We start from the raw sequence: 11,773 nt of genomic DNA on the forward strand, positions 1-11,773 counted from the left end.
CTGGAAGATCTGATGTAGCCACCAAAGGGCAAGGGCTGGGAGGAGAAATAGGTCCCAGTCAGGAGCAGGCTGAGTCCAGTCACAGTACATCACCTTATCATGTCCCTCCTCCTGCTTCCCTCCTCCCTCATGTCTGGTTTCCTCTAGCCCCAGAAGCCCCTGACAGGCCCACTATCTCCATGGCCTCTGAGACATCTGTGTATGTGACCTGGATTCCCCGTGGGAATGGTGGCTTCCCAATCCAGTCCTTCCGTGTAGAGTACAAGAAGCTAAAGAAAGTGGGGGACTGGATTCTGGCCACCAGCGCCATCCCTCCTTCCCGGCTCTCGGTGGAGATCACTGGTCTAGAGAAAGGTAGGGGTCTGGCCACTGTCCTACCTGGTCTCCTAGTTGTCCCCCACCACTCGGAGGAGGGTCAGAGCTTTGGAGGCTCTACTCTGTGCTGGTCCTCCACCTGCTATCTTGCTCACATTGGATGCTCTTGGTGGTGTCTCCTCCATCCTACAAGTCCTTCCTTCTCTGTCTTTCCATAGTGGTCCATAGCTATCCCCTCTGGAGCTCCTTTCCAAAAAAGATGGGAGTTCTTGTGTCCTTTGGGAGCTACCCAAAAGACACTACCCTGGGTGTGCTGGGGTGGGTGGGTCAGAAGTGTTTCCCAGCTCCTGGGTTCAAGTGAGCGGCTCTCACCAGGCACCTCCTACAAGTTCCGTGTCAGGGCTCTGAACATGCTGGGGGAGAGCGAGCCCAGTGCCCCTTCCAGGCCATATGTGGTGTCCAGCTATAGTGGCCGCGTGTATGAGAGGCCTGTGGCAGGCCCTTACATCACCTTCACGGATGCTGTCAATGAGACCACCATCATGCTCAAGTGGATGGTAAGTGACCTTGTACAGACTGCAAAGGGGAGATGGGGCTGAGCTTCATGATGACAAGAGTTGGCTGTTGCAGTGGAGGCAGGAAGCAATCACTTTTCTATACTGCCCTTCTTCTAAGACCCCTTCCTGTATTTTTTCACAAAGGCTTCCTGTAAGTGGTCACCTCCCAACTCCCGTGTACCTGGGAATTGAGCCAGACTGACTTATCCTTACAGTACCCAGGCAGGTCAGAGGGGGCTCAGGTCTTTGGAGAAATGTCTGTTCCTTATCTCCAGAAGCTGGGGGACCTTTAGGCTAAATAACAAGTGACCTTCATAGCATTCCCCAGAAAGCCTTGGCGAGTATCATCAGAAGTATTTGCCAGACTCCTGCAGTGAATTTTTAAATCCAGGCTGGGGTAAAATTTCTGTCCACCAGTGGGTCTGCTCACATGAGGACTTCTCTGCTCCATTGTCAACTTGTTTCTTCTCCCTTCCCTATAGTATATTCCAGCAAGTAACAACAACACCCCAATCCATGGATTTTATATCTATTATCGACCCACAGACAGTGACAATGATAGTGACTACAAGAAGGATATGGTGGAAGGTAAGCACTTTGGGGACGCGGTTTTCTCTGTTGGCAAGGGTGTCTAGGTGTTGCTGAAAGTTTAAAACTTGGGCATCTGGGTCCATATCATTGACTCCTGCCATGCGTGGGGTCATCAAGTTCATAAATCCACACACTTCCTTCCCTTGGTGATGGGACCACAGGAACTTGGGTGGCACCTAAAAAATTCCAGTAGTTCTCCTCCACCTCATTCATGGCACCAGCCCAGACACACAACCCCTGTCCAAGCCTGACTGCGATTGCTTCCAAGTGGACTAGGTGGTACACATCACCACGTGTGACTGACTCTCTTGCTGCCTTTTCCAGGGGATAGATACTGGCATTCCATCAGCCACCTGCAGCCAGAGACCTCCTACGACATTAAGATGCAGTGCTTCAACGAAGGAGGAGAGAGTGAGTTCAGCAACGTGATGATCTGTGAAACCAAAGGTGATTCTCTTTAGGCTCTCTACTCTCCCTGCTATTTTTAGCCCACCAGGACAAAGTCACTGCTCCATGTGACATGCTGGTCATATCTTCCCCATGAAGACTCCTTATTGTCCAAATACCCCTAAACTTTGTCATTTTTAACCCTTCTCTTTATTTTCCTGTGCCTCAAGTATGAATTAGGTTGCCATGGTGATGGCTTCAGGGAACTTGGGAATTAACTCACACATGAACTTACGGAATAGAACCTATTCTTAAGGTTAGAGCTTTCTATAAACACTATATTCCTATAAAATTTGGTACTTACATTGATTGGTTTACTTATTTTAATTACAACCCCATGAGTTAGGAAAGAAACTGAGCATCAGGAATTGATGTATCTTGACCAAGGTCCTTTAGCCAGTTAGGGGTATTGAGTACACTCTGGGTCAAGTTTATCTAACTATAAGCCCAGATTCTTTCCTGCACTAAAACATGTTAAACATCTTCACTGAAAAGCTTAATATTTCCACATTGGTCAAGTGTTTAGATACCACCATCTCCATTTTGCAAATACTGCCAAGTGTATAACCCGAGTATATTGCGAAGAACATCATCAAGAGAAGATTACAAAGGAATAGGAACGGAGAGAAGAAAAGAACCCATTTTCCTTATGTGGACAAGATTCTCTTTCTAGCTTTGTGCTCTTTCAGTCAGTTACTCAACAAATACTCAGTGCCTCCTGTGTGCACTCCTAACCTCTTTTGTTGTGCACAGTGAAGGGAGGAGGTAGACACAGGACTTCTGGCTCTGCATGTATCAGGGAACTCACACAGAGTACCCAGGGCAAAGAGAGGCTTCACAAAGGCTTCGCACTGGTCTGGAGGGATTGACTCTTCAGGTGACTGAGAAGGGAGTAACGCGGGGGGCAGGGCAAGCCTGCACACAGCTCCAGGTGGTTGGAGGGTGTGGGAAGGAGGACGAGAGAGAGAGAGAGAGAGAGAGAGAGAGTGCGCTCAGGGAATGGCCAGGGATGGCAGTGGGCACTCTGGTCATTGAGAATTCTGTGGCTGTGAGGTTGAGAAAGCTCAGAGGTATTTCTGCAGGCGTGGGCAGATGGGAGAGAGCGGAGAAGTAAGGTAGAAAGAAGGGACGAGATTGAGTCTCTTAAGTTTATGTATTTATCTTGAGAAAGAGAGAAGAGACAGAGGATCCCAAGAGTTTGGTGTAGGGCTCTAACTCATGAACCGTGAGATCATGAGCTGAGCTGAAATCAAGAGTCGGGTGTTTAACTGAGCTACCCAGCCGCCCCGAGTTTTAGTCTCTTTTGAGGCTGTGTGTAGGACCAGGGGTTGCCAGCATGTCAGGGCTGGGAGAGAATGAAGAGAGTTCAAAGCAAACCATGAGGTGTCCGGCATAATGTGCACATGGGTGATATTGCCATTTATTGAACCGGGGAAGCCAGAAGGAAGCAGAGTCCATGAGAAAGGAACAAGGTAGAACCATTCAGTGACTTCCGGCAGCAGATTCTTCCGAGATGCTGAGAGAGAAGCAGGTCTCCCAGCAGGGGAGGGCCCTGGAGTATTTGGCAGTCACCGGGACACAGGCTGAAGTCATAGGAACAGAACAGAATACAGGATAGAGCCTGGAAGGGATTAGAAACCCTCGCAGATCTAAGAAGACAGAAAAATGTAAGCAGCAGCCTTCGGAGAGGTAGCGGGAAGTCACTGCCTGTGCTGTGGGAGAACCCAGGGGGAAGACGGCTCTGAAAGGGAGTTCTCAGGGTCAGGCACACCCTGACAATAGCACAACACCGTGGAGGAGTCACCATCTTGTCACTGAGTTGGTGTTTCCCAGCTACCGGCTGTGCTAGAGTCCCTCCATCTCCTTGCTCTAGGCCCAGGCTCAGACTTGGCACTTTGCATCCCTTAATCTGCCCAGGAATAGCAAAACCATGGGTAGGACCTTCCATTCCCAGTTCTTTTGCTGGTTTCATGCATCCTGTTTTTAGATTTTCTTCCAAAAGTTCACCAGCTGTTCTTTGAGAAAAGCCCTATACCTTTTCGGCCCAGAAGACCCATTCTGAGACCAGTGTTTGGGTTGTATTTTGAAGTAGAAGGTTCAGATGCCTTCTGCAGTAACAAATTTCCCATCAGAGGCCAGTTTCATGCTGAGCTTGGATACCACACTCATCTAATACAGAGTTTTGAGGCCCTGCCTTGTGAGTTTGACCCCATTTCCCACACCCACGGAATCAGGTCTGTTGATGTTTCCTGTTTGTTGTGAGAGAAATGTGAAGGAATTGATGCTGAAGTGTCTTGTTCACAATTACAGCCCGGAAGTCTTCTGGTCATCCTGGTCGGCTCCCACCCCCGACTCTGGCCCCACCTCAGCTGCCACCCCCTGAAACCATAGAACGGCCAGTGGGCACCGGGGCCATGGTGGCACGCTCCAGCGACCTGCCCTACCTGATTGTTGGGGTCGTCCTGGGCTCTGTCGTCCTCATCATCGTCGCCTTCATCCCCTTCTGTTTGTGGAGGGCCTGGTCTAAGCAAAGTGAGTGACCCCCTCAGCACCAAGGGGAAGGAGCCTGGGGAGGGGAGGAGGGGAGGAGGGGGCCTCCCAAGAGGCCAAGGAGGCCTCCACCCAGGGCAGGTTGGAGATGCCCTGCTTCACATGCACTAGAGCATAAGCTCCTGGGTCCCCCACAGAGCTCGGAGAGATAAGAATACATCAAGCCTGGGCCCTTTCCTCCCAGCTCATGGACCCTGGTGGATGGAAAGTAGGACGTGGAAAGTGGTCTGTCCCCTCTTTTCTGGAACTCAGTACTTGTCTGGCTTCAACTCCTTTTAAATTCTGAAGCTGCTGTTCTGACCACTTGCTCATGTTGAAAATGCATCCCACACTTTCCCTGCCCCCTCTCTCGGTCTGTAGATGCCTTGAGCTTTCCCTCTTGTCCTGTTGCTAATTTCTGCTTCAAATGACAACACATGGGGCCAGCTTGTCTCATTCAAACATTGCTTCTTCTGTTGGCTCACCGCTTCCTTCCCCAAACCTGTGCCCCTCTATCTCCTCACCTTTCTCCCCAATGAAGAAAAGAATCTAGATGTTAGGAGAAATGGGTGACTGGAAGAATATGTTCTGAGAGAAAATATTTTCATCCCTATATGGTCAGAAATTTTCTGAGATTTCTATGGTATTGGAGGCTGCCTTGAGCTTCCTTGGCCTAAGCATACCTCTGTCCTTCCAGAACATACAACAGACCTGGGTTTTCCTCGAAGGGCCCTTCTGTCCTCCTCCTGCCAATACACTATGGTACCACTGGGAGGACTCCCAGGCCACCGAGCCAGTGGGCAGCCCTACCTCAGTGGCACCAGTGGACAGGCCTGTGCCAATGGGATCCATGTGAACAGGGGCTGCCCTGCCGCTGCCATGGGCTACCCAGGCCTGAAACCTCAGCAACACTGCCCAGGGGCGCTTCGGCAGGTAACGTAGTCCTGGGAACGCAGACAAACAGGTGCGGGCCCACATGGGGGGCGTTGGGGGGGCGCTGCTTCCTGGGGCTCCCTCCCTCCTAGCCTTTAATCCTGGGCTGCTGTGTCTGGCTTTCTTTAGTCAGGAGCAGTTCATTCTGTTGAACACGGAACAGGAAAGTTACTCGGACTGTGATGTGACCTTTTCGTTACTCTTTCTTTTGAGCAGCGGGATGACCCCAACAGCCTGCTGAAGCAGACCGTTCTTGGCACTGGATATGACCCCCCCAGTCACCAGATTCCTAGGTAACTGGGCCTTCCCATCCCTGCCTTCCCCTCAAACCCAACCTCAGTCACTGAGAGGAGACGGGGGACCCACATCTGACAACCTGCTCAGCTGGACTCTTCTCAAGGTGTTGTGTTTGCAGTTATAATGCCCTTTCTGCTCTGAGGCATAGGTTGGCCTCCAGAAATCTGTCCTTCACTTGGCAGGCCAGAGTTGCACACATGGAGTTGGCTCTGTCCCCAGGCCTCTGGACACCTGACTGCATGTCCTCTCATGCACTCAGGACTTGCATGGAATAAAATGGAAATAGACTAGAATTACCCAGAGAAGTTGTGATATGACAACATCTTCATGTTCAAAGGGCACTAGTCCCTGCCCCATCTGAGCCCTGACCAGCCTCAGACAGGGCAGCAGCCAGGCACTGGGAATAAAGGCCCACTCCACCCCCACCTCACCTCTCCATCTGGTCTCGTGCCTGCAGGGGTCCCAAGTCTAGCCCAGAGGATGGCTCTTTCTTATATACACTGCCTGATGACTCCACTCACCAGCTGCTCCAGCCCCACCAAGACTGTCACCACCTCCAGGAGCAGCCCGCCCCCACAGGCCAGTCAGGCATGAGGAGCGTACCCCAGCGTCCTGGGCTGGAAGCAACGTGGGACCCTCTTTTTCACCAAGGTTGGCGCCAGGGGCAGGGCTGGAAATTGACGAGGTTGGGAATGACCTGAGGGAGGCAGGCGTCCACAACCCAGAAGTGTCCTAGAGAGGTGGCCTGAAGTAGAGTCATCCACAGTTTTTCTGTGGGGGAGACACGGCCCCACAGATCCATGCGGATGAACCAGCTGGGTCCACGTCCATCTTGGCAAGCTGTGTCCTCAAAGGCCGAGAAGAGAACACGCTCCCATTTCAGAGAAAGAAGCCCTTTCCGTCTTGGCGTTTCACGACCATTCACAAATTCCAGCTGCCTCTCCTCACACCAAGAGGCATTCCCTAATCACCCCAAATACCTTGCCCTGTTGGGTCTTGTCTCTTAATTAAGGAATGAGATTATATCAGTCATTAGGAAGCCGAGTTCTCACATCATCATAACTCTGCTTCCACAGAACTTTTCCTCCACGAGCCTCCATGCATGACCCCTGTCCTACCATCTTCCCTCGTGCCAGGCTCTTGGGAATCAGCGCACGCTGGTTGCAGTGAGGCTGGTTCCGTTGGCTAACGTTTCTTAGCTTCCATGGTAGGAATGGTCCGTTCGCATGCAGTTCCTAGACACCGTCTCTGGGAGATCAAATTCTAAGACCGGCATCATCAAAACTGGACACCATCTGGGGTGGGATTATGCCCAGAAATCCTACCATACAGGTAGACTAGCCACTTGAATCTGGAAAGAACAGGGCTCTCTCCCACATTTCATGGCTCAGCTGACTTCATCCACCCCAGGTTACAGGCTAAGTAGTCGAGAGTCTCTGTGGTCCCACCACTGAAATGTGTAGGTGGGACATGGGCAACAAGTGGCCCACCCCATGTCTCTGAGACCTTAGAGGGAGCATAAATGTCACTGTCACAGTTGTTTCTGTCTTTCTCTTAGGGCTAGTATAACCAACTCCCATCACAGAGAGAGACTGACCCAGTACCAGTGAGCACTGATTCCTGGTCAGTCTGGATTTTAATGTTTCCCACTTTTCTCTCCCCTCAGGGCCCCCGTGCTGCTTGGGCCTTGTCCCAGTTGAAGAGGTGGACAGTCCTAACTCCTGCCAAGTGGGTGGAGGAGACTGGTGTTCCCAGCACCCCAAAGGAGCCTACACAGGGCAGGAGCTCGGGATACGGCTCTCCCCCAGCCCACCATTGCATGTATCTTTTGAAACACCACCTCCTACAATTTAGGCAGAAACCAATAGCCCAGAAAGACTATATATTGTTTTTAAAAAGAGACAGAAAATTGGTATTTATTTTTCTATAATAGTCATATTTATATATTTATGCACTTGTAAATAAATGTATATGTGTTTTTATACTTCTGGAGAGATGTAGGGAATCCTACCCATTGAGGTATGAGAAGGGAATCAAAGAAGCCCCAATACAGGATTCAACCAGGAAAGAGTAACATAGACTGAGAAGGCAGCCCTTCCCCAGAGCCTCTGTCACTGCCCAGGAGGCTGCAGAAGGCCCCCAGAGAAGCTTGCGGAAGGAAGAATCTTAGCACACTGTTCGTGACAACGATGAAGGAAAAGCAAGGGCCCCGCTATCACAGGCTAGAGACACTCGTGAAGACGGCTGGAGCTGGTACTACAGGAGATGTTTTCAGAAGATGCCCACGAGAATGGACTAAGATGTGTATAGTCCTACAAGCATTAACAGACCTTCCAGAATCAATCTGTGGCAGCATATCTCTATAAAAACAAACACTGTAACTTCTAAATAAATGTTTAGTCTTCCCTGTACCGCTCAGCTTGGTCACATATGAGTCAGCATCCTCTTTAAACATTAGGATACGCTTTTTGAATATTTGAAGAAAACCTCTACTCGTGACATTTTTAGCTCTGTCAAGACAGAGCCGAGATCTGGAAGAGGTAGGAGACGTTTCATTTTTTGTCTTTTAAAATGCTGTGTCAGTAAGTGTTTCGTCCAAGAGGGAAATTGTGTGAAGGAGGCAAGGAGAAGCAGATTCGCAGTCTCTTACTGACTGGACTCGAGGGGAGGCTTTAGTCTTATCGGAGGAATGAAACTTCTCTTTTCTCTATAGATAACGCATGGAAGACTACTTTCTCCAAAATACCATTTAGTTAAGTGCTAGACTGCACATGCACGCGTGGTGCCTGATAAGATCCGCTTTCCTTCTTTCCTACAATAGACCAACATTGCCAGAGGAGTTGATTTTTAAACAACCAGGGAGTCAAGATTTACTTCTGTACAACCCTAGGACCAACCTTGATACGTGCAACTGGCACTAGATGGGGGCTGAAGCTTTGCAGTGAAAGCGCTAGCACTCCCATTGTTCTCGTGAGGGAAAAGTATTTTTTAGATTGAAGGTAAGTTACAGATGAAATGCTGCTTGAGACACTTAATCTGGTTAAGAGTCCCAGAGCCAGACTCCCCACGCTCTAGGAGATGCCAGAGAGAGAGAGACAAGATTCTAGGACAAGCGCACCCTCTGCTGGCCGGAAGAAATAGTGCGCCTGCTCTTAGCTTCCATGCTTTTTCCATCCAATAGCTAAATTTTAGGATAAAGAGCTCTCATAGAGATGCAACATGATCTTCTGAAAAGCTGTATTTAAAAAATATTTTAAGAAACAAAGTGAAGGCCTATAAGGAACATGGAAATGATAGAAGAACTAGCATGTAAGTTCAGCCACAACCTTGCACTGAGGATGGAGAAGTCACTTCCCAGAGTGGGACAGAGCCCGTGCTCTCCATCTTTACTCAATCCAGGGCCTCTCAGATCTGGACTGTAACTCACCTCCTAGCTTAGTGGCTTAATTTTTTTTCTCTCCTTGATGATTCCAAATAGCTGTCAAAGTGAATTTTGGTGAACTTTGTGGAAGTGATACATAAAATTGCTTTCTACGCAGCCCTGGAACCATAACAATACTGAATGACTTTAGCTCCCCAAAAAAGTCCTAGGAAAGAAAAAACACTTCCAAGGCACATTAAATGAGATAAATATGTGTATTTACCTCAGCCAGCTGCAGGAAAAGAGGAAAGGCTGTGGGGCCTCTAAATTGTAGCCTAGAAAATGAAGTAGCTTATAAAATACACTGAAATTCAATATCTATTTCTTCAGGTTATTATAGTGCCTTTTAGAAGTCTGATTCGGCCCACAAAGGCTGTATAATTTACTAAAGGAGGAGTAAGATCTAGAAGGCAGGCGCTGGTAGGGGTGCAGAGCCCCGCCCAGGGCCGACAGGCCTCTCCAGGCATGGCCGTCCTCTGTGACAAGACAGCCAGACTGAGCAGCAGTGGGTAACTGTGATGGATGGGCTGCGCTCCATAGCTGCTTTTTCTCCCAGTTTTGGTTTGTGATGGTACAATGGACGAGGGTTCAAAACTGCCAAGTTACATTAGCAGTTGACCCACAGGTGACTCAGTGTGGACAGATTTTGGCCTCACAGAAATAAGGCAGCCTTTTCTGAGACAGAGGCAGAGGCAGAGAACCGTTTGATCAGGGAAGCAGGAGTGAATGGAAAGTTATTCGCCCACAGCTGAAGCTGAACTTCCCAAAGACTCCGATGCTATACGTAACTATAGATTCAAGACTGAGTCTGGAGTCAAGTAGAAATGAAACTAAAGCTAGCTATAGGTCTTGTCCAATTCAAAATAAAAACTGAGTGTTAACTATACTGCCTACTGGATAAAAGCCTGAATATTGTGGACTTAGTGATGGTTTAGTCCAGTTTGATTTGGGAAAAATGGTAACGATCCTGGTTGGTTTTACAGAGTCAAAAAAGTCATGGAGTCTTTGCCATGGCTCTCCCACAGACTCTAAAGTCATTCTTGCTGCAGTTAGAATCACAGAACTTCAGAATGGGAAAGAGACTTAGAGCTTATCCAAATCCTTCATTTGTTGGATAATAAAATGAGGCCCAGGAAATTACGTAACTTCCCCTGGCCCTCACTACCACCTAGGGCATGGCGTCTCCTCGGAGACCAAGCACTTGATCCAGGCAGTTGCTCATTGTGGTAGCTGGGTGAGGAGCGGAAGCCCGCAGCCAGACAGCCAAGCGAGTGAGGCTGGAAGGAGCCCTGCCTCCCCAGCCAAGCTTCAGATGGCTGCGGCCCCAACTCACAGCTTGACCGTAACCTCTTGAGGGACTCCATGCCCAAAACAGCCCGCTCAGCAGCTCCCAGATTCCTGACCCTCAGAAACTGGGTGAGATAAGCAGTTTTAAGCAATGTCTGGGGGAGAAATTTTCATGCAGCAGTAAACAGGTAAAACCCTCACGAGTAGCACTTTTTAAACACTTGAAAGGCGCACACAGTTTAGGGCACACAGCAGAGAAAATGATGGAAGGTGCTCTCCAGTAGATAAGCTACTACACCACAGACAACAAGCACAGACTATTCGCGTCTCTTAAATAGGAACATGAAAGAATCTTTGAAAGGAAAGGAGTCCTATCTAATTTGGGAGACAGATCAGGCTAGTCGCAGGTTAGGAAGATTTGATGTTGCTGATGCACCTGCATGGATGCAATACTGCCTTCCTCACTGTTCCTTCTCTGTGACCAACTTCTATTCTGGGACAGTTCAATGGAATAGCTCATTAACATGGACCCACAGAACACTGGATCTAAAGTGCTATGTTCTCCCTCTTATTAATGGGAATCCAAATATCACATCATTCTTAGATGGGTACAGCCATGAATTCCCATGACCACTTACCCCCAAACGGAAAAGGACACTCTCAAATTAGTTCAGAACATTATGCACAATCAAAAGTGATTGTTAGAGATGGTCTCTCAGCGTTATGTAATCATTCCTTACTTCTGGATCTACATCAGAAATAGGAAAAATGGCATAGGACATAAGAAGCTACTGGGCATACCTAGAATAAATACTGTTAGAGCTGCAAACATCTACAGAGAAAAGCCGCCTTGACCATTTTGCAAAACCCACTCTTCTCCATTCAGAGCTGAGGAGTTTGCTGACGCGAGGGGTGATTCAGGAAGCTGGGCAGTCTCCTGCTTCCTGCCAATCCAAAGGGATCTGTTCTGTCTGTCTGCATTTCCTGCATCCTGAGCTCCCAAATAACTGCTCTGTGAAGTTAACAATGTCAGAATCCTAATTTGCATTTCTTATGCTAAAATACTGTTGGCAGAATAGTTTGTGCTTTTCTTTTTTCATCCTCTCAGAGAATACTTAACATCAGAGTTTATTTTCCAAGGATTGAAAAACACAGATTTTCTCACAAATTGCTAGTTTTTCCTTGCTGATGGCTAAAAATTCAGATAACCAAATTTCCCAAAACAGGATATGTCGCAGATGCTGAGATACAGCCTTCTCTGAGGCTGCATATTCAATCCAGTAGTTTCCAAACAGATCTAAAATGGTTCAGTTCCATGGGAAATAAGATGTTGGCTGCGGTCATCTGTGCTAAGCTAACCAAATTGGAGAAAAATTACTAATACTATATAACTGGC

The 11,773-nt window shown here is 48.5% G+C and overlaps 1 protein-coding gene across 1 annotated transcript in view; it reads left to right on the forward strand.

Moving 5' to 3' along the window:
- The window catches only part of BOC (BOC cell adhesion associated, oncogene regulated), a gene marked incomplete at its 5' end in the record, with an annotated part of 35,530 nt that extends 27,443 nt beyond the window's left edge, over positions 1–8,087 (forward strand). The window contains 9 exons of the mRNA XM_040484521.1: positions 148–354; positions 691–872; positions 1,355–1,460; positions 1,788–1,910; positions 4,221–4,442; positions 5,137–5,372; positions 5,589–5,665; positions 6,127–6,320; positions 7,336–8,087. Of these exons, the coding sequence (XP_040340455.1) occupies positions 148–354; positions 691–872; positions 1,355–1,460; positions 1,788–1,910; positions 4,221–4,442; positions 5,137–5,372; positions 5,589–5,665; positions 6,127–6,320; positions 7,336–7,523 (1,535 nt within the window). The remainder of the gene's footprint in view (positions 1–147; positions 355–690; positions 873–1,354; positions 1,461–1,787; positions 1,911–4,220; positions 4,443–5,136; positions 5,373–5,588; positions 5,666–6,126; positions 6,321–7,335) is intronic.
- Between the last annotated feature and the right edge of the window lie 3,686 nt (positions 8,088–11,773).

This window comes from Herpailurus yagouaroundi, unplaced genomic scaffold, assembly GCF_014898765.1.
Source record: "Herpailurus yagouaroundi ecotype Mexico unplaced genomic scaffold, PumYag 162, whole genome shotgun sequence".
Classification (NCBI taxonomy): Eukaryota; Metazoa; Chordata; class Mammalia; order Carnivora; family Felidae; genus Herpailurus; species Herpailurus yagouaroundi.